The following is a 22,512-nucleotide window of genomic DNA, read 5'->3' on the forward strand; positions in this document are numbered from 1 at the left end:
ACAGCACACAAATGTAAGACGTCATGACAAACAGGATCGGGTGTTTAAGCGTGATCGGGTCAGGCAGATGGGACTGGGTTCCACTCCTTGTGGTGATAGTCCAGACAAAGTGACTCCATATTGTTTTGTGACTCCATCTTGTTAAACAACCATGCCAAGTAGAAGGCTCATGACCAAGGCAAGATGTTCTTTTCCTTTGGCTATAGAAACCTTTAAGAACACAGAACTACCTAATGGGGCATTGTTTCTGTAACTAGAGGAACGGGACTGTTTCTGTACCTGGGGTGACTGGGCTAATTGTGATTGGCTGAGCACCCCTCCACCTGACTGCACTTTCCCACTTCTGTAACTTGTCTTGCTTGCATTGGCTGGACCCCCAAACACCCTTTTTGTGGTTTTCAGGCTTATAAGGAGCAACCTTGCAATTGTTTGGGGCTGATCAGGGGAACAGCTTTATGTCGTGGTCAGTCGCCATCTGTGTGCTTCAATAAAGGCTTGATTCAGTTACATGTGAGTGGTCTAGAAGTCAATCTGTGAAACCCCAGGAGGATGCTTTAACTATAACACTTGGAGTGGCTACTGAAAGATGCAGAGTCCTTTGTGCATCTGCATCAAAAGAGTGTAAAACCCCTTCTGGAACACTGGCCAATTTCACCTGTACAGTCTAGGAACACAGAAACCATGCTTTTCTAGTGAAATGAGTGAACTTCATCAAAGCTACCTCAGGGATCTGGGGTCATCAGTCAGTGGTAGAGCACTTGCTAGCATTTGGAAGGGCCTGGGTTCCATCCAAGGCATCACAGAAATAAGTAAACAAATAAATAAATCCAAAAATGAAGTGACCACATTGGGAAGGTTTAATTGGAATAGAGGTGTCCATCTGTTAGCAATATTTGAAAAGAAAGAACCAGAACCCACATGAAAACAATGGAATGCATTCTTTAATTGGTCTGGACAGGTGGGTCAAATTGATGTCCTCAAAGATTCTTTTCCAAAAACAACTGCAAAAGGCGGCTTGGTGGTACTCAGCTGTAGTCCCAGCAGCTCAGGAGGCTGAGGCAGGAGGGTGGTGAGTTCAAAGCCAGCCTCATCAATTTAGTGAGATTGTAAGCAAGTTTGTGAGACCCTGTCTCAAAATGCCTCCTGAGGGTGTGGCTCAGTGGCAAAGCACTCTTGGGTGCAATGCCTGGTCCCCAAGACAATAACAAGTAGGAAAAGCTTGTTGGAGTGGCACATGTCTGGAATCCAGCTACTTTTAAAGTTTAATTAACTCATATCTTCTCCCAATTTTACTAATTGGGGGCATAGTCCATGCATATATTTTCCAGTCCCTTGACATGCAGGACTGAGCCATTTATTTGAGATTTTTTCCTAATGTAGGTATTTCTTGCTGGAAACTTCCCACTTAGAATTACTTTTGTTGTGTCCACAGGTTTGAATATCTTGTGTGGCCCTGTTCATTGGTCTGCAGGCATTTTACACTTTCATTTTGGTTTCTTCAATGACCCATTGGTTGTTGGGGAGCATGGTGAAGAATCCCCATGCTTTGTAACTGCCCTGGGGTTCCTCCTGCTATGGACCTAACCTATACACATGCTCCTGTGTGATTTAAGTCACCTCAACCTTCCTTAAGTCACTGCACACAATGGGAACATTACATAGCTGTTTACAATGTGCTGCTTAGAGAATAATGACAAGAAAAAGTCTCTACACATTCAGCCCAGATGCACTTATTTTCAACCATGTGCAATCCAAGGCTGATTGAGTCCAAGGATGCAGACCCTACAGCCTCAGAGCCCAGACGAGAGACGCAGTAGCACAGAAGTGTGAGCAGAGGCACAAGCAAATAGAGACATCATTTACAGAAGATGACAAAGAACCAGGAAGAGCAGCCTCGAGATCTAGAAGCACCGCAGCTCTGCCATCTGCTTGCTGTCGGCATAGAGAGACCTACATCCCTGGGGCCACTAAGGGCATTTCTGAGAAATAAGTTAGTAAGAATGAAGCTGGTAAAGTTCATTCAGTGCCTAGGTTTCAGTAATGCAGGGAATTGTGTCTCTATTAATTTTTCAATGGATCAATCCAATATTTCATCTTACCTCAAAGCAATAAGCTTCCGAAATCAGGGGACTGAATAATAGGAGAGGCCTAATTGCCTATCACACTCTATAATTAAACTATTCTTTTCCTTTAGGTTGTATTTATTGAATGAAAAGAAAGAAAGGGAAAAAAACACTGGAAATGTGGCTCAGCAGTTCACTGTCCCTGGGTTCATCACCTGGTACCAAAAAAAAAAAAAAAAAGTGATTTGTGGTACTTTGTTCTTTTACTGAACACAATTTGTGGGGGGTTAAAAAATGTGGATTGTAGTGGACACGGTGGCACACACCCTAAGACCACCAACTCAGGAGCTGAGCAGGAGGATTGCAAGTTCAAGGACAGCCTGGGCAAGTTAGTGAGACACTGTCTGAAAAATAAAACATGAAAAGGGCTGGGGATGTGGCTCAGTGGTCCAACAACCCTGCGTCCAACCCCAGTTCCTCCAAAATGTGGGGTTTGGGGATGTGGTTCAGTGCGGAACAGGGGTTCCCTTGATGCTTTGACTATATCCCTTGTGGCTTTGAAACTTACATTTTTTTCCCCAAATCTTCTCCCTAACCTTCTCCTCCCTGATCTTCCTTTCCCTGATCTCCTTCCTGGTTTCTCTCTAATCTCATTTCCTCTGAAACACCTCTTTAAAAACAACCTGTTCCTGCTGATGGGCAGAATCACAGCCTTTAGGACAGGTCCCCTGGGTTCCTCCTTTGTGAGCAAAGTAATAAACATTCTTTTTCGTTTTTCTCAAAACTGTGTCCTTGTTACTGGATTGTTATCAGGGACAAGGACAGAGCTTTTGGCATCCAGTGGTAGAGCACCCCTGAGTTCAATCTTTGGTATGAAAAATAAATAAATAAGCAAGAAAGCAGGATGAGCATACCTATCCCTAGGCCCCTGGCCAGTGGTCCTTTTATAGTCCCCATGCTTGTTTCCTGGTTTTAAAGAGTTTTAAACACTTTCCTACAACCATACACACTCCAAACTACTGCCGTCAGTTTCTGACAACTCAAGGAAACCAACACTGTTGTGTCCTTGCTGAGGATGTCTATCAGCCGTGAACTCCTGTGTACTTACAGGTGAAGCTAATGGTGAAAGTTTTCCATCAAAATGACACCATTCCAACACAACAGGCCGGCAGGGTGCCAGGAAGCGGGCTTCCTGAACCACAACTGCCTGCTAACAGGAGCCATCACAAAAGACTCACAGAACCACAGCCTTATGCAAAATCTTAGGGCCTCACTAAGTTGCTCAGACTGGCTTTGAACTTGCAATCCTCCTGCCTCTGCCTCCCAAGCATTTGAGATTTTAGACATGCACCACTGTGTCCCGCTCATAATTATTTTTTTCTGAGGAGAAACCCACACAGCAGGTCCCTGTCATCTTGGACCAAGGCCAACCTTGTTACTGAATCCTTGCAGCCAATGATAATGGTTTCAAAGCACCTTATGTGGCCTTTGAAACCCTGTCTTCCTTTGCCTCCTGGATGGGCCTGACTTTACTTGGGGTCCTGAATTTCTGTCTCTTCTAAAGTCAGTTTTGGAGAGCCACTCTATTGTTACCTGGGTGGCAGAAACATCTACCTGTCTCTAGTCCCAAGCACCAAGTCAAGGGTGGCAGCCGAGAGTGACACCTTGCCATTTCAACACTCTTGCTCAGCTGCCGTAAGAGATGCCCCAAAGCAAGAAAGAGGTATAGACACATCAAATTTGAAGGCTGGGCTTCAAATATTTCTCACCAAAAGCCCCCATTATGTCTTAAAAATAATCCTAAGCAGGCTTCAACTGCAAACATAAGTGAAGTGAACATGGGTAATTTCTGCTAAACACTTAAGAAAAAGGCACAGCCCAAACCAACAAAAACAAAAAGAGCAACTATCTGGGTGTGGTGGTACACACTTGTAATCCCAGCAACTCAGGAGGCTGAGGCAGGAGGATGACAAGTTTCAGGCCAGCCTTGGCAACTTATCAAGGGCTAGCTCAAATTTTAAAAAGGGCTGAGGACACATATGACTGCAACATACATTGTGTACAACCAGAGAAATAAAAAGTTGTGCTGTAATTGTGTACAATGAATCAAAATGAATTCTGCTGCCATATAGGCCTAATGAGAATAAGTAAATAAATGGGTAGATACTTAAAGAAAGAAAGTTCTAGTTAGTTGAGGTTCATTATAGAGACTGTCATTTAATGAGACAACAGAGTGGAGATATGGGGAACAAGAAAGAATGTTTTGGTGACTTGAGTTTTATAATATGAGATGGTTTGTCAATTTTCAAAGAATTAGAATAAAATTTCACTGAAGGTAAAATAAATAAATAAATAGATAGATAGATAGATAGATAGATAGATAGATAGATAGATTAAAAAGGGCTAGGGGTAGAGCTCTGTGGACAGCACCCTGGATTCAATCCCTGGAGCTGCAACACCAACACACACCAACAAAGATCCCTTTTGCATTTTCCCATAGGCACTTGCGTCTGACAGGTTGCGTGAACGTGCTCAACTTTATAACTCTGAGGCTCCCCAATTGCTGATTGGCTGTTACTCAAACTCTCTCCTTTCATTATGCTACAGAGAATTCCCTTATGGGCTCAAGAGACATAGAAACTGATTAGGGTTGATGCAGCCTGGGAAATACCCTACTTTGGGAAGAACCAAAAGGCTCCAGGTGACAGCCACCATGGAGACAGGGACAGATGCCTTTGGCCCTGTTTCTATCTCTTATGTCCCTAAGAGCCCACCATTCACTCCTGGTGTTCACTCAGATCTATCTTTCTTTCCTTCTTTCTGCCTGTCTCAGTACAGGGGATGGAACCCAGGATCTCTAGGTGAGTGCTCTACCACTGAGCTCCATGCCCTGTTCTTTTCATTTTTTATATTGAGGCACAACCTTGCTAAGCTACCCAGGCTGGCCTCAAACACAATTCTCCTGTCTCGGCCTCCTGAGTTGCTGGAATTATAGGTGTGGGTCCCTATGCCTGGCTCTCAGTGGATTTTTGTCTAGACTCTCTTCCCCTGGTTCTGACCATGAACCTGCTCTCTGGCTTTCTGTGTCAATTTACTTTTTTGGAGGCAATCTTGTCCAGCAGGTTGACTGTGCTGATCCCAGATAGAGACTCCCCTTTTATTTCTTGGGGAATCAAAGAAAGCCCTTACCTCAAGGATAGCACTGAGATTGAAGGGTCTCTGTATTCCGTCTTGTAGCTACTTCCCTTCTGACCTCTAAACTCCTTCTAAAACAGATATATTAATCTTTCCATGCTCACCACCCAAGAGAACTACACCACGCCAAAACAAAGCCCCAGGCAGGCACCAAAAATAGGTGCATGTACTTCCCACTGCCTTGGTGATCCAGAGTTCCAGTGTCCACATGCAGCAGCCTCAGCGGCCCAGGCCCTAGCTCTGCTCCCATTATAGCTGTGGCCTAATCCTCTGGACCCAAGTTTTGGAAGATCAATCATGTCCTCAGGGGTTCCTCTCTCCCTGCCTGAGTGGGCACATGAACTGGTATGTTAGGAAACATAAAACCCAAGTGACAGTTAATACACTGAGTAACTCTGACATATGTGTGTAAATTCAATGTGGCCCGTTGGGATGTTGGGGCATGCCTCTAATCCTGGTAACTCAGGAGACTGAGGCAAGAGGATGGCAGGTTCAAGGCCAGCCATGGCAACTGAGTGAGACCCTGTCTCCAGGAAAAAAATACGAGGAGCTAGAGATGAAGATCAGTGGTAAAGTGTCCCAAGGTTCAATCCCAGTACCGAAAAAAAATCATTTCTGTGTATAGAGAGAGAGACGGATGGGAGGGCATGGCCAAAGAAATCCCAAGAATGATGCATTCAGTTGATTTTCCCTAAGACCAAAAACAGATTTAACCCTTTCCTGTGTCACACTCAGGACTATAAAAGTCAAATATAATAAAAGTCAATCAATAATATAGAGTGAACAATTAATGTGTTCTTCATTGAGACCCTACTCTTCAGGTATTCCCTTTCAGGTATGTACTTTTGATTAAATAAGTGAATTTAGGGAAAAAAAGAAGAAGTTCAGTGGGATTAAGTAGGTGGAGATTCAACTATTTAACCAGATAACTCTGATTGGAGCTAGGAGTTGAAAAGAGGAGGGGGAATTAGAAAGACCCCATAAAAGCTTCAAGGAGCTATAGAAGCACAGAAACCTGGAACCTGTGTCACTGTCTGGCACTGCTAGGATTCAGAACTCCCTGCCAATCATCCAGCTCTGGTAAGTCACTAAACCCTATGGAGACCCCATTCAGGCTGCCTGGGGGCATACACCTTTAGTCCCAGCTACTCAGGAGGCTGAGGCAGGAGGATTGCTTGAGCCCAGGAGTTCAAGACCAGCTTGGGCAACTGAACTCAAAACAGCACCTCTATGGGGTCTACTCTTAGCCACTCTTACCCAGTGACCTAGAGCCTAGGAGAGGTAGCATATGTCTGTAAACCCAGCAACTCTGGAGGCTGAGGCAAAAGAAGCACAAGTTGGAGGCCAGCCTCAGCAATTAAGCAAGATCCTGTCTCCAAATAAAAAATAAAAGGAGCTGGAGATGTAGCTTGGTGTTAGAGCACCACTGGGTTCAGTCCCCAATATCAAAAAAGAAACAAAAAATGGTGACACGTAGTTTGTGATGGCAAAAGGAATATCATATTCTGTCTCTCCAAAGGACCAGATATCTGCATTTCATGTCTCTAAATGCAGTTTCCCTCATCCCAATAATTTTGATTTCTGCTTTGGTTTAGGTCATATTAAATTTCTTTCCTTCTGTTTTTCTTTTTTTTAGATGAATTTCCACCTATTTCTCAATTTTAATTTCAAAATACTTCTTCCTTTGCATCTTCATGGTAACTTTGATTCCAGTTAGAGAAACAGACTCAAAAAAGTAGATGGGACTCAAAGGAATGGCTACTGCAGTTTTCCAAACATAATTGTCCTTCCTTCTCTCTGGGTCTGATACTCTTAAGACAAGTCTCTTCTTAAATAATTCAACACAACATCTTCAATGTTGGCTGGACTGGAGCAGGCATTTCAGTAAATATCTGTTGAATGAATGAAGAGTAAGGAAAGCCTTATTCAGAGCAAAGCACTGATGTTCTTGTTTAACATTCAGCCACTCAGTACCTCAAAGTTTGTTAACACTCTCATGCTTGGGCTTAGTTCTTAGTTTCCTTCACTTAGAAAGTTGGTTTTTTTTTTTTTTTCTGGAACCACACAATATTTTTCATAGGCTGCACTCTACTCTGATCTGTTTTTTTCCTGGGACTCCACTCCAAAGTGGCACGCTGTCACGTGTACAAGATATATGTGACAATCGAGCCTCATCTCAGAGTTAGCATTTTCCATCTCTTACTTCCAAATGCTCTCAAATACTATATGTGGCTTTTAGCATTGCTTACATCTAAACTGTTCATGGTGGTACCTGTCTGTAATCCAGCTATTCAAGAGGCTGAGGCAGGAAGATGCTGAATTTGAGACTTATCTGGACAACTTTGTGAGATCCTGTCTCAAAATAAAACAGGGTTGGGAGCCGGGTGTGCTGACAGGTGTCTGTCATACCAGTGGCTTGGGAGGCTGAGGCAGAAGGATCGCAAGTTCAAAGCCAGCCACAGCAAATTAGCAAGGCCCTAAGCAGCCTCAATATAAAAATTAAAAAGAGCTGAGGATGTGGTTCAGTGGTTAAGTACCCTGAATTCAATCTTTGGTATCAAAAACATACAGGGCTGGGGATGTAGCTCAGAGGCAAAGCACCCTGAGTTTAATCCTGTGCCACAAAGTGAATAAATACAAACCAAAAGGGGTAAGGGTGTAGCTCAGTGGTAAGATACCCCTTGCTTCAATCCCTAGTATCACCAAAAAAAGAAAAGTATGAGTAAGTAAGTAAATTAATTTAAAAATTGCTCATTTTAAAAATGAAAACCAATGACACCCACTTTAGTTATTTACTTATTGAGGCTAGGGATTGAACTCAGGGGCACTCTAGTACTGAGCTACATCCCCAACCCTGTTTTATTTTTAATTTTGATACATGGTCTCACTAAATTCTAGGCTGGCCTGGAATTTGTGATCCCCCTGCCGCAGTCTCCCAAGCCATGGGGTTATAGACCTCAACCACCAGGTCTGCTTAGCCACCCAAAGAGTGAAATTGGATCAATCAATTGCCAAAGCATCCACTTGGCTGAGTGGTTTTCTCGGGGTGGGTATAAGGTAGAGCTATGGAGCTTGGCTGTGAATGATGTGTTTGGGCGGGGTGTCCCCCAGGATCCCTCCATGCAGACTCCAAAGGATGAGCGGCGGACCCCACCCACACTCCAGGAGCTGGCAGGGCGCAGCCTCCTGAAGGACAAGTCCGGGGCCATCCTGGATCTGGAGGACCTGCCCATACAGCTCTTCCCACCACTCTTCATGGAGGCCTTCAGCGGGGGACACACTGAGGTCCTGAAGAAAATGGTGCAGGCCTGGCCCTTCCCCTGCCTGCCCCTGGGGGCCCTGATGAAGAAGCCACAGCTGGGGATGATCCGAGTGGCCCTGGATGGGCTGGACATGCTGGCTGCCCAGCAGGATCGCCCCAGGTGAGGGGGACCCTGGAAGGGAGCTCCCTGGGTGTCCAGGGAAGTGATGGCTGTGGGCAGGGAGAGTGGGTGCTGAAGTGTTCCCAAATGGCTTCCTCTTCTGCCAGCAAGGAGGGGTGGAGAGGCCTTGGCCATGCTGAGCCCCACCTGGGAGGGGCTTCCAGATGTGGAGGTGCTTGTGGCAGCTGCCATGACCCCTGAAGGAGGTTGCTCCTGCCCCTCCCTCCGCTGGTACAGGTGGGGGCACCAGACTGGATTGGAGGGGCAAGGAGTAAAGTGAGACAGAAGGAAGAGGTGGAGCAGGCGGCAGCAGCTGAGAGGGGAAGGAAGGGGCCTCAGGGCTGAGACTCTGCTGTGGTCCCCGCAGGAGGTGGAAACTGCAGGTGCTGGATTTGCGGAAGGTTCATGGGAACTTCTGGAGGACGTGGTCTGGAGCCGTGGTCGATGCCTGCTCACCAGGAGTCATGAAGGAGTGGCAAACAGTGAAGGCCTCTCCAGACACAGGGCCCACTCTGCCCTTGAAGGTGTTAGTAAACCTGCGCTTTCAGCAAAGACCCCTGAATGCATTCCTCTCCTTTCTCTTTCGCTGGGTGGATGAGAGGAAGGGTCTGATACAGCTGTGCTGCCAGAAGCTGCAGATGTGCTCTTTGCCCGTCCATAGCATCGAGAGGATCTTGGAGAGGTTGGATCTGGACTTTATCCAGCAGTTGGATGTGCACTGTTGCTGGAGACTGTCCACCTTGGCTACTTTTGCTACCTATTGGGGCCAGATGAGCAACCTGAGGAAGCTCTTCTTCTCCCACGTCTATGTGTCTGCCTATGCTTCCCAGGAGGAGAGAGATCAGTTGATGGACGACATTACCTCACAGTTTGCCAAGATGGACAGCCTCCGGAGGCTGTACCTGGATGGTGTCTTCCTCCTAGAAGGCCGTCTGTGCCAGGTGCTCAGGTGAGGAAGCAGAGGGAACTGTCCTAGGACATCAGAGCAAACTCTTTGTCACATGAAACTTCAGCGGGCACCTGCTGTGTGCCAGCCATGGTGACTTAACATTGATGGAGATGTTAGAAAGTCAATGAAGTGTTTGTTTCACTCTGTCCTGAAGCCAGGTCTCACCTAAACCCCCACACAGAAGCAGAGTCCTAAACAGGGGTCCCTGGTCTGGGGAGCCCGGTGGGGGGAGAGGAGCAAGTGAGTGGGTGTGAGGTTCCTTCCCTGGGAGGCCTGCCCAGCAAAGGTGGGGAGAAGCAGGGTAGAGAGGAGGGCGCTGGAGGAGGGAAGCCCCCACACCTGCACCTTGTAACAGGGAAGCTCTGTGCTCTCCAGCAGGGAGCAGAGGACCTGCTGCCAATGCCCCCCTGGGGAAGGCTGCTCTGAGCTCTGGGTGGTGATTCTGGACTGGAGGGTGAGGAGCAGGGGTGGAGGGTACAGGTGTGAGCCCCGCAGGAGGGCAACCCCAGATTGTGCGGCTCCATCTTGCCTGGGTTTGTTATTTGTGCATGTCTCACCCTGACCCCCTCTACTACAGCTGTGGCTTTCTGCTTGACAGCGAGGAGGGGCGCCATAGAGATGAAGGACCCACCTGGTCACTCAAGTGGGGGTGAAAGGCTCAGCATGAGACAGGGTGATGCTATGGAGCAGATTCTGCAAGAGGCAGAGTCCTGGGTGGAGACCATCATCAGAAGGTCAGGGTGACCCAAGGCTTGGGCCAATTTGTCTTCTCCCACCTTGACATCACTCCTCAGAACTAACTGCTTGATCTTTGCTTAGGCTCCTGAAGACCCCCCTGGAGACCCTCTCAATAACCGACTGCCTGCTCTCAGATCCAGACTGGAATGATCTGTCGGGGTCTCCAAACCTCGACCAGCTAATACACCTGACGCTGTGGGGCAGCAAATTGACGAGTTTCAGTCCTGAGCCCCTCGTACTTCTGCTAGAGAATGCTGCAGCCACCCTTGAGACCCTGAACTTGCAGGACTGTGGGATCACCAGCTCCCAGCTCCAGGCCATCCTACCTGTCCTGAGCTGCTGCTCCCAGCTCAGGCTCTTGAGCTTCAACGGGAATGACATCTCCATGTCGGTCCTGAGCAACCTGCTGCTCCACACTTCCAGGCTGACCCGGTTGAGCCTAGAGAAGTACCCTGCCCCTCTGGAGAGCTATGATGCCCAGGGTGCCATCCACCCAGGGAGACTTTTCCAACTCATCGATGAGCTGATGGAGATACTGAGGGATGTGAGAGAGCCAAAGAACGTCCTTTTCTATACTAAACCCTGCCATAGATGTGGCAACTGGTTCATCTACAACCTGCCCTCCAGTCCGTGTCGCTGTTGGCTGCCTGCCTAGTGGGATGCATATATGAGAAATTTTCTCCTGTGCACTTGAAAATAAAGATAAGACGTGAGTGTCTCTCCAAGGGGAACTAGAAACAGCATGCCAGGGCACTACGTAACATGAGTGGGAACAGAAAAGCTGATGCAGGAGGCCTGGGTCACAGAGGCTTGGTTCCCGTCGGGAGACTTGGAACCGATGGGGACATGTGTCTTAGGAGTCAGAAACAGGAATCTGAATTTCTGGAAGTAGATTTGTGCTGAGAGGTACACAGGGCATGACTCCTACATGGATGGTTGCAAATGAGCGACTTGGGGAACTTGCGGCAGAGCCTCTGCTGTCCTCCACGGTTTTCAGCTTAAAGGTCAGGAAGCTAACCCAGTGGCTGATCAGTGCTGATCAGTGACACTGGAGCCGAGGACCTCATGGCATCACAATAATGCAGGGCCATTCTGAGTATACCCTCCATTCTTTACTTCTCTCTGGGTGCCATTCCATCGAATGAATGTGGCTTTTCAGTGGCGTAATACGCCTGTGGTTGCCCACAGAACTGAGAAAACTAACCTGCTCTCCAAAGAAGTTTCTCTGAGAATAGTAGGAGACTTCCATCAGAGTTATTCAGGTCATAGTGGACCACAGCTTTATCCCCAGGGCTGAGGTTCAGGGAAAAATAGTCTGAGTCTTTGTGTGTGTGTGTTGGGGATTGAACCCAAGGGTGCCCTACTACTGTAGAGAACTTCACAGAATACAACTTATAAATCCTTCTACAATTTAACAACCCATCAGTCAAGAAACCTAAAGGGAGGTTGGACATGTACCCAAGAGTTAGGTGCAAAAGATAAAATTATAAATGCAAGATTTCCTGCAATTCCAAACCCCAGCACCTGTCATCTAATGGGCCTGCAGACTCCAAATGGTTCGCAGCAGACACCTTCACTCTGCTGTCTCTGGTACCCAGGTGATAAGCAGAGCCAACACTGTTGCCTTCTGAAAAATCAGCACTAAACCCAGACTGGGAATCTACAAGTGTGCCCTGAAACCCCACATCACCCGTCTCAGGCATCACGCCAAGACCTCTCAACCGTACAATGTCCTACAAATCCCTCTCACTCAATTTGCAAATGATTTGTTTTATGGTCTCCTACTGCACCGGATTCTAAAATAGTTTTTCTTCCCCTTTAACAGTAGGTGGCAAAGAGAGCCATAAGACCTCCTTGGATAAACTTGAGTCCTCTGCAGCAGAAATCCGTTATGCCTGGAGCAGTGGCACATGCCTGTAATCCCAGCAGCTCGGGAGGCTGAGGCCGAGGGATTGCAGGTTCAAAGTCAGTCTCAGGAAAAAAATGGGGCACTAAGCAACTCAGTGAGACCCTGTCTCTAAATAAAATACAAAATAAGGCTGGGGATGTGGATCACTGGTCGAGTACCCCTGAGTGAAATCCCAGTACACCCCTCCCCCCAAAAAACAAAGAAATAAAGAGAAAGCCTATTACTTAGGTTATGCTCTGATTATGCAGGAAATTTCCCTCTTACCTGAAGAAGAAAAGACATCCCAGGGCTCCCTAAACCCAGAACTGAGATAATTAAGAGGTTTCCCTTCCATCTCTAAGATTCAAATCCTCTATGATATTGTAACCCAGCTTTTATAATTTCTCTCTAAAAGTTTCTTTCAGTACTTGGGATGGAACCCCGAGGCTCTCTAGCACTGAAATACAACCTCAGTCCTTTTAATAATTTTATTTTGAGCTAGGGTCAGTTGCCTGAGCTGCTGGACACAATGGCACAGATCAAAAAGCCCAGCAACTCAGGAGGCTGAGGCAAGAGGATCATAAGTTCAAGGCCAGCTGCAACAATTTAGGGAGACCCTGCCTAAAAAAATAAAAAAAAGGGCTGGGAATGTGACTCAGTGGTAGTGCACCCCTGGGTTCCATCCCCAGCACCATAAGTGAACAAATAAATTGCACTTGCTATATCCCAGCCACTGGTGTTGTCAGAGAAGGAGATGCTGGAGTGACCGAGGGACCTCAGGGTCTGGTCCCCTGTTTAGTCCTGAAGGATGGACTCATCACCACCCACACAGAAGCAGAGGGCTAAACAGGGGTCTGTGGTCTGGGAAGCAGAACTCTGCTGGGAAGCCAGGTGGTGGGGAGAGGAGCTAGTGAGGTGGGTGTGAGGTTCCTTCCCTGGGAGGCCTGTCCAGCGAAGGTGGTGAAAAGCAGGGTAGAGGGGAGGGTGCTGAAGGAGGGAAGCCCCCACACCTGCACCTTGTAACAGGGAAGCTCAGTGCTCTCCAGCAGGGAGCAGAGAGCCACCTCCAATGCCACCCTGGGGAAGGCTGCTCTGAGCCTCAGGTGGTGATTCAAAGTTGAGGGTGAGGAGCAGGGATGGAGGCCTTGCAGATGGTGGACCTACCTGGTGTAAGCCTTACCCTGAAATGGGTGATGTGAATGAGCAGGTTCTGCAACAGGCAGAATCCTGGGTGTTGACCATCATCAGAAGGTAGGGTGACCTTGGGCTTGGGCCAATTTGTCTTCTCCCACCTTGACATTGCTCCTCAGAACTAACTGCCTGGTGTCTCCTTAGGCAACCCTTCCCACCAGACCCTCTCAATTACTAACTCCCTGTACTTAGAATCAGAGTTGAGGCATCTGTCCCTGTGCCTGGGTATCAGTCAGCTGAATCACATGGATCTTGATGGCATCACAATTTAAAGCCAGGTGTGATGGCCAACACCTCTACTCCTAGTGGCTCAGGAGGCTGAGGCAGGAGGATCAGAAGTTCCAAACCAGCCCCAGTGACTTAGATCCTCAGCAACTTGGCAAGACCCTGTCTCGAAATAAAAAAGGAAGTGGACTAGGGATGTAGGTCTGTGTTAGAGCACCCCTGGGTTCAATTCCCAGTCCCCCTTCGTCCAAATAACGTCTAGTTGAAGTAACATGCCCCTCCAAGTTCTGCTACAGAATGTTGTAGCTACTCTGCAGACCCTGGAATTGCAGACTGAGAGGTCATGGACTCGCAGCTCCATGGCACCCACCTTCCCTGAGCCGCTGCTCCCAGCTCACCATGTTCAGGTTCTATGGTGCCTCCCCAGGTCAGTCCTGGAGAACCACCTGCTGCACTCTGCCAGGTGGAGCCAGTTGAGCCTAGAGCGTGTGCCCCGCCCCTCTGGAGACCATCAGTGTCCTACTCTCCACGTTGGTGGTTTGTCCAGCTTCCTGCTAAGCTGATGGGGATACTGAGGGACATTAGGCCTCCCCTGAACATCTGGATCTGTGCCCCCTCCTGTGCTTACTGGGCAGATAGGCACCCTTTAACCTGGTGCAACTGGATGTTTCATGGCCCAGGTCCCTGTCAGGAAGCAGCTGTGCAGCTACTGTGTGCCTTCCCAGTCGGGTGCATAGGAAAATCTTTCCTCTGGGCACTTAGAGATGAAACTTAGCATGTGGCTGCAAATTCAGAGGACACAGAACCCTGGCTTCAGGGTAGCTGGGAAAGACTGAGGTGAAGGATTCGCCCCTTCCTGGGGTGGGTATAGAACTCCGCCTTCCTGCCCCCTAGGTAAACACACTACCCCTGAGCTGCATTTGCAGCTCAGCAAGTTAGCCAGGCCCTCAGCAACTTAGTGAGAACCTGTCTGAAAATGAGAAAATTTGAGGGCTAGGGATGTGGCTCAGTGGTAGAGCACCCCTGGGTTTCATCCCTAGTACCAAAAATTTGTTTAAGCGGCTGGCCGGCGGGCAGGCTGGGCATGTCCCTTCTGTCCAGCCTGCACTGGCGGCGGGGAGGCAGCGTGACGCCCGCAGCCTGCAGCCCGCCCATAGAGGCTTTTCCCTGGGCGCCCTGCTCGCCCCGCCGTGGCCGCGCCCCCGCGCCCCTGCCGGTCGTGCCCAGTGCCCGCTACGTGAGTGCCCAGGGTCAGGCGCACCCGCAGCCCTTCAGCTGCTGGAACGACTACCTGGGGCTCGCTATGCTCATCACCAAGGCGGTGGATGGCGAACCGCGCTTCCAGCTGCGCCCCTGGCTAGGATGGCGGTGGCGGCTCTCCGCCCTCTTCGTCGTCCTCGTCCTGTAGCTCCCCCCACACGGGGGCCGGGCCCGGGCGCTGGGACCGGCCGACTACGAGGAGGACGACGACGACGACAGCGAGGAGCCGCGGTCCGGGGCTGCTTCCTGGGGGGCGCGCTGGAGCTATGCGCAGGCCCCGCCGAAAATGGTCTGCTGGAGGAGCGCTTCGCCGAGCTAAGCCCGTTCGCAGGTCGCGCCGCCACAGTGCTGCTGGGGTGCGTGCCCGCCGCCTCCACCACCCCCGAGGTGGCGCCGGGAGAGGAGCGGGCCCCGGCATGGGCGGCTGAGCCCCGACTGCAAGCTACCTCGGGGAGGGCCACCGCCCGGCTGCTCAAACCCGAGCTGCAGGTGTGCGTGTTCTGCTGGAACCACAAGGAGGCGGTGGCTCTCTACACCACCCACATCCCGAAGGGCCCCGACGGGAGAGTGTTGTGCCCGGTGCTGCGTCGCTACACGTGCCCCCTGTGCGGCGCCAGCGGCGACAATGCGCACACCATCAAGTACTGTCCCCGCGGCGCTAGGGATAACCTGCCCGGCAGGAAGCTGCTCTGAGGGCCCCGCGTCCAGGCTGCGGGCACCTGAAGCTACTGCATTCGCTGCCTGCCCTCCGTTTTGTTCTGCGAACGGTCTTTCCCTGTTTATTGGGGAGATGCGGAGCTGTCAGCACTGGCTCAACCTGGAACCTCGTGAAATCGGCTGTGCGGAGTACTTCTGTCAAGCAGGTTGAGACTAGACGCTGATTTTTCTTTCTTTCTTTCTTTTTTTTTTTTTTTTGGAGGGGGATGGATGAGGAGGACTGTGTTTCTAGTTTGCACACATCCAGGACTGCGAAGAAGGCTGGATGAATATTTCACTAATTGAATATGGCAGCCGAGAGACGCTGTTTATTTACTGTATATGTCGCACTATTTTAGTTGTCCTTAGTTATATTCTAATTCCAGGTGAAGCAATTATAAGCATTATAAGAAGTGAAATTTAGTTCTTTTCAGTATTAATTTGGGTGGGTATTGCCTCCTTGTGGCTTGTTTCCGTCCTAACTGGAGGTGTAAAATGCAGTCTGTAGCAGGTAGAATACAGCTCCTTTTATGTACCAGATCTTTTATTACTGAACTAGCAACTAGCCTTTTCACCTTTAAAAACTGTGCCAAGTCATAATCAAATTGTGTATACACTTGGAGATGGTGCTGTTAAACCTAAAGAAAAAATTTTTTTTGATTGTTTAAAAGTAAAAATTAAAGGGCTAGGGGATATAGATCAGTAGTAGAGAGCCTCTGGGTTCATTCCCCTGGACCACAAAAATGAATGAAAGATGAATAAATGGACTGTGCATGGTGACACATGACTGTAATCCCGGCAGCTCAGGAAGCTGAGGCAGGAGGATTCAAAGTTCAGGTCCAGCCTCAGCAACTCAGTGAGGCCCTAAGCAATTTAGCAAGACCTTGTCTCAAAATAAAAATTACAGAGGGCTAGGGATGACATGCTCAGTCCCCAGTACCAAAAAGGAATAAAAAAATAAAGTTTTAAGGAAAATTAGCGTTCAGCATCCAGAAGATGTGGATTTGGGGAGCACAAGGCTGTTACCTGCAGTGATCTCAAGATAAATTTTTTCAAGTAGTAGATTTCACACGCCACCTGCTGGTAGCTCAGAAGTCCTGGCATGAGTTTTTATAAGCATAACTACCATTGACTATTTTTGAGTGGTATTTTTCAAAATCCAGTACTGTAAAATGATGTTTGAGTATAAATATTTGTGCTGTGATTTTTTAAATAATGTGCATATTAATTGATTTCAAAACTGTAAGGGAAGTTTAGTACTGGGTTAGCTTTTTGTTATTGTAACCAAAATGCCTGACATAAACAACTTAAAACAGAGAGCTGGGCAGGGTGGCACACGCCTGTAATCCCAGCAGTTCAGGAGGCTAAGACAGGAGGATCACTACTTCAAAGCCAGCCTCAGTAAAAGTGAGGCACTAAGCAACTCAGCGAGACCCTGTCTCTAAAACAAAATAGGGCTGTGGATGTGACTTCGTGGCTGAGTGCCCCTGAGTTGAATCCCTGGAACCCCACCACCAAAAAAAAAAAAAAAAAAAAAAAAAAATGGGTTGAAAGTGTCCACCTGTGAACCCAGGAGGTTGAGGCAGGAGGATCACAAGTTCCAGGCCAGCTTGGAACCTTGGTGAAATCCTGTCTCAAAATTCAAAAAATAAAATTAAAATGGACTGTGGAGTAGCTCAATGGCAGAGGAACCCCTGGGTTCAATCTTCAGTCCCAGGGAAAAAAAGAAAGAAGATTTCTTTGGGCTCCCAGCTGGAGAGCCTCAGCCAGGGTCAGCCAGCTCCACTGTTCTGGCCCCTGAGTGAGGCAGAACAACATGGCCCAAGGGCCTGGTGGAGCAGAGCTGCTCAGCTCCTGGAAACCAGAAAGCAGAGGAAGCAAGAAAGAGGTCAGCAACAAGACACAACCCCCAGGGGCCAGCCTCCTAGTGACCTACCTGCTCCAGGCATGCCCATCCCCCTTAGAGTTACAGCTCAGTAACCCACTCAAATTGTTAGCTCATCCAGTAGATTAAACACTGAGGGGTTACAGCCCTCACTGCCTAAGCCCCACCTCTGACCTTGCTGCACTGGGGATCATTTTTTTTTTTTTTTTCAAAACGTGAGATTTCAGGGGAACATTTCTAGATCCAAACCATAAAAAGTCCTTTCAAATACTACAGTAGGATATTTAAAATAAATGTCTAACTTGATTTGCTCTCTCAAAGCAAACAAGACTTAAAAAATTAATTTTAGACTTAAATGAGTGAGATTTATTTCTTTAAATAAGCATTCAGTATAGTAAATTGTTAGCTGGGCGTGGTGGCTCATGCCTGTCATCCCAGCAACTCCGGAGGCTGAGGCAGGGGGATCCCAAGTTCAAAATCAACTTCCCCAATATGGCAAGGACCTGAACAAGTTAGTGAGAACCTGTGTTAAAATTAAAACAAACAACAACAAAAACAGGGCAGAGAGGGTGGACTGGGAATGTGGTTCTAAGGTAAAATGGCCCCAATTCAATTCTCAAAAGGCGAGGACTGGGGATGTGGCTCAGATTAAAGTGCCCCAGGGTTCTCTTCCCATTACCAGAAGAAAAGAAAGAAGAGGAGGAGGAAGGAGGAAGGGGAAGTAGAGGAAGGAGGAGGAGGAGAAGAGAAGCCAGATTTTAAGGACAGGTAGTTAGTGTAGTTAGGTAAATTGGGTCAAATATCAAGTTCCATAAAGAAAATGGAGACCATAGTGGGAATGGAAGAAGAGGGCATCCAATCTGAGCCTGGGAAACCAGAACAACACCTGGGGAAATTGAAGTTAATGTCCCCAAGGCCTGGGGCGCATCCTAGAGAACTGCTCAGGAAGTACCTCCCAGCAAACAGGGAGGCGCTAATCAAACCACCCCAGGCCCTTCCTGCCCAGATCACTCCTCCCCTTGCTCCTCCCTGGCCCATCCTTCCACCTATTTCCCACCTTTTGGCCTTCCCTCCTGCGTCCCCCACCACTGCAGGATGGAGGGAAACAAAGGACAGGGGTGTGGGAGGACTAAAAGAAGACCTCAGCTATAAAAAAGGGAAGACCCTCCTTCCACGGATTCCGCCTTTAGGGTCCCTTTCTTCCTCTGGGGGGAAGTCTTTTCTGCTGTCCTTTAATAAAGCCTTCTGTTAAACCACGATGCAAAGCAGAACCCCGACTCCAATTTTAAATCAAATTAAAGCAAGCTTGTATTCTGGCCGGCCTGGACTCTCTCTGGATACCCGTGGGTTAGAGGACAGTCCCCCAGCTCTCTAGGAACAAGGTTTTATAGCACAAAAAGTTGCAAGGGGCGGGGGTCTTGAAACTTACAGATTACAGGATTTTGACAAGCATAATACAAAGGCAGGTAGTAGGTTAATGATGCACATGGCTCACCATTTCAAGTTAGGGAGTAAATTTAGATCCCAACGCCAGAATTTATGAGGCCCCGCTAAGGTTTCAGAGAGGGTTGTTATCTGGCCAGGGAAAGCCAGGCATGGGTGAGTTCCAGGCACAGGCAGGCATTCCAAGCGAGTTTAGAAATCGCAGTAATTTATAGTAAAACAGAAATGACCTTTTCATGTCTTTGTGATGAGATGGCTCCCGATCTTAACATGGAATTAGGCTGGGCTCATCGCCTTCCCCTGTCCCCCCTCCCCTTGGCTCAATGTGCCTCTCTGGAGTTATACTTCGGCATTCCGGGAAGCACGGACTCCTCAGTAAACAGAAGGAGAAACCAACATTAGACCTGGAAGCCTACCCTTATGTTTTTTCTTAACATAGACTGGATTTTGTTTGTTTGTTTTGTTTTAGAGTAGTTTTAAACCACAGCAAAACTGAGCAGAAGCTCCACGCTTGCCAAGTCCCTCTGCCTACCCAGCCTGCCCTAGGACCAGCATCTCACACCAGAGTGGTACCCCATGCTACAATTCATGCCTCTGAGAAACTGATGTGACTCCATTTTTGAAAACAGCTTCTACCTCAAGGCCTGTCCAGAGGGAGGGGGTGTGACCCTTGTCCTTGGAAAAACCCACAGAGCTCTCCTAGGCACATACCCACCCTGCTGAGTTGTTTGTCTGCAAATAACAGGAGACATCTGCAGCACCAGGTGTCCCTGACTCAGTTAGGCTAGGTGAGGACCCATAGCAACCCCCTAGCAACCACCAATCAGCATGAGACAGGGAAAATACCTGGAATGCCAGATGACCCCCCAATAGTCTTGGTAGTTGATAACTTGTTGGGAAACCATGTAGTTTAGCACATACACCCCTCATGGATTAAACCAATCAGTTTAAAGGAATCCCCCTCTTGAACTAACAATCACCCCTACCCAACTTGTTTCCACCAGTGATTGTGCTAATCAATGTTAAGAGTTGTTTGATTCTCCTGTGGTGTGTGATGATTTGCTGTGTGACGTTGTGACACATAGAGTATCCCCCAAAACCTATAAAATCTCACTGAACAATGGACCAGGACTCACTCCCTGTGACTGCTGCATCGGAAATGGTTGTGAGTCCAGGCTTGAGTTTGCAATAAAGACTCTTCTGTGATTGTATCGGATTCGGCTCCTGGAAGTCTAATGGGGTCCCACAAATCTGGCATTGCACCTCTACTGTGACACATCAGTGTTATGCAAAGTCCATAGTTGACTCTGGTTCTAGTCTACACTGATGGGGTTAGAAATGCCCAAGGACATGGTATCCACCATTATAGTGTCCCGCAGAATAATTCACAGCTTACAGCCCCTGGGTGCTCCAGCTGTTCAGCCCTCTCTCCCACCCAAACCTGGCAACCACTGGACTTTATCCTGTGCCCCTGGTTTTGTGTCTTCAGGAATGTCTACAGTACACCACCCTCAGGTGGCTTCCAGCCCTGGTGACTACACTTCAGGTCACCTTTTCACAGCTGTGTGGACCACTGTGTGTGTCTCCATTCCCCAACTGCAGGACATCTTGTGCCACTGAACAGAGCAGCTGGGGTCCCCACCCGACCCCCGGGGCAGCTTCCCTCATGTGGTGAATACCTGGAGCTCCAGGCTGCATCCTGGGCTAAGGATGTTTTCCAGCTGTTTACTGGACAATCTCACCTGATGGATGGAGCTGCCCCTTGAAGGGCAGGGGCTGTGTCTCCATCTCCCTTGGAGCTGAGCATGGAACCTGAGGCTATGGTCACTACGTGAGTGCATGTGTGTGTGTGTGTGTGTGTGTGTGAAAGTCCAGCAATCCTAAGGGGTCCATGTGGGCAACCTTCACTCGGTTTTCATATGTTCTTTCCCCACGTAATGCACAACCACATTCTCCCTGTAAAAGGTCCAGTAATGCAGACACCTTCCCTGGCCTTGCCCTTCATCCTGTACCTAGCATGGGTACCTCTTGGCTTCTCAATGTCTTCTCCCTGTTTTTAGCTCCATCTCTCTTGAATCTTGTGTCATATTCTCTCATAGATCATTTTTGCCAATTTAGAATCACTTTTCCATTAAAAATGGGGAAGAAATGAAAAGAAAGAAAAACCTTTCTCGCTCTCCACCACCCCCCCATCCACCGATTCATTCCTACCCAGGGGACCTTCTTAGCCTTCCCTTCTGTCTCTCTGAATTTCCCATATATTTTTTGCGGGGTGGTGGGTACTTGGGATTTAATCCAGGGACGTTTAACCATTGAGCCATGTCCCTAACCCTTTTTATGTTTTATTTTGAGACAGGGTTTCACTAAGTGGCTGAGGCTGATTTTGAACCTGTGGTCCTCCTGCCTCAGTCTCCTGTAGCTGGGGTTAACAGGCCTGCACCATCTTACCTGGCAGACAAATATTTCTCCCTGTGTCAATTGAGATGATTCTTATTTCTTTCTTTTTTTTTTTTTTTTTTGCTTTATTTCATTGACATGGTTAATCAATGAAATTGTTATTCAAATATGAAAGGAGATTTGCACTCCAGGTTTATTCCAAGTGTTAAGCCAATCTTGCAGGGGCTGGGGATGTGGCTCAAGTGGTAGCGCGCTCGCCTGGCATGCATGCGGCCCGGGTTCAATCCTCAGCACCACATACAAAACAAAGATATTGTGTCCGCTGAAAACTAAAAAAAATAAATAAATATTAAAATTCTCTCTCTCAAAAAAAAAATTATTTATAAAAAAAAAAAAACAATCTTGCATTCCTGATGGATTTTCACCCCTAACCAATCTTGCCTGGTCTTGGGCTGTATACTGCCAGAGGCAATTTCTTTCTCCTCTTCCTTCCTTACTTTCTCCTCCCCTACCCTCCATTTCTTTCTTTTTTCTCCTTTTTTCTCCTTTCTTTTCCTTCCCCTCCCTTTCTTTCTTCCTTCCCTCCCTCTCTCCCTCTCTCTCTCCCTCCTTTCCTCCATTCTTTCCTTTTCCCCTGTATGAAGGATTGAACTCAGGAGTCCTCTGTCACCAAGCTACATCTCTGCCCTTTTTATCTTTTCTTGTTTTATTCTGAGACAGGGTCTCACTGGTGGAGGCGACCCCCCACTCACTGTCTTGACTGGGTCCCAGTGAGAAAAAGTGTTGGCAAAGCCGCTCTCCCACTGTCTTGACAGGGTCACAGTGAGAATGAATGCTGGCAAAGCCACGCTGGTTGGTGGGTAACCGAAACCATGAGACCCTTTTTTTTATGTAATTGGGACTTTGCATTTTCATGCTTATGTTTCTCACAGGAGGCATAGGTATGTCAAATGCCAAAGAAATTAAATTTCAGATGGCTAGAACATAAGAGGTAGTTCATGCCTTGGAGGCTGTTCTACTACCCCTCAGCATATCAAGGACAAAGTAGAAGGCTGTTCTTCTATCTCAGTACACTGAGGACAAACCTGATAATGAACAACAATCATCCTCTGATAGGTCATGAGAACTAGTGCACCTCGACTGAGAAACAAACTCTTTGA

General features: G+C 48.0%; 1 protein-coding gene and 1 pseudogene across 1 annotated transcript; both read left to right on the top strand.

Moving 5' to 3' along the window:
* The first annotated feature begins 8,378 nt into the window (after positions 1–8,378).
* Positions 8,379–11,022, top strand: LOC143404545 (PRAME family member 12-like). Its single transcript, XM_077110090.1, has 3 exons — positions 8,379–8,680; positions 9,048–9,629; positions 10,449–11,022. The coding sequence occupies exons 1-3, from the start codon at positions 8,379–8,381 to the stop codon at positions 11,020–11,022; spliced, it is 1,458 nt and encodes a 485-aa protein (XP_076966205.1).
* Positions 11,023–14,755: 3,733 nt separating this feature from the next.
* Positions 14,756–15,624, top strand: LOC143404544 (nanos homolog 1-like; annotated as a pseudogene).
* Positions 15,625–22,512: the final 6,888 nt, after the last annotated feature.

The sequence above is a fragment of the Callospermophilus lateralis genome, chromosome 7, assembly GCF_048772815.1.
Source record: "Callospermophilus lateralis isolate mCalLat2 chromosome 7, mCalLat2.hap1, whole genome shotgun sequence".
Classification (NCBI taxonomy): Eukaryota; Metazoa; Chordata; class Mammalia; order Rodentia; family Sciuridae; genus Callospermophilus; species Callospermophilus lateralis.

What these genes read in the sequence shown, in the direction of transcription:
- LOC143404545 (XM_077110090.1), top strand. Translation starts at nt 8,379, where the DNA reads ATGCAGACTCCAAAGGATGAGCGGCGGACCCCACCCACACTCCAGGAG. An exon ending in GCCCAGCAGGATCGCCCCAG is followed by an intron (nt 8,681 to 9,047) that starts GTGAGGGGGACC and finishes TGGTCCCCGCAG; the next exon opens with GAGGTGGAAACTGCAGGTGC. An exon ending in CGTCTGTGCCAGGTGCTCAG is followed by an intron (nt 9,630 to 10,448) that starts GTGAGGAAGCAG and finishes ATCTTTGCTTAG; the next exon opens with GCTCCTGAAGACCCCCCTGG.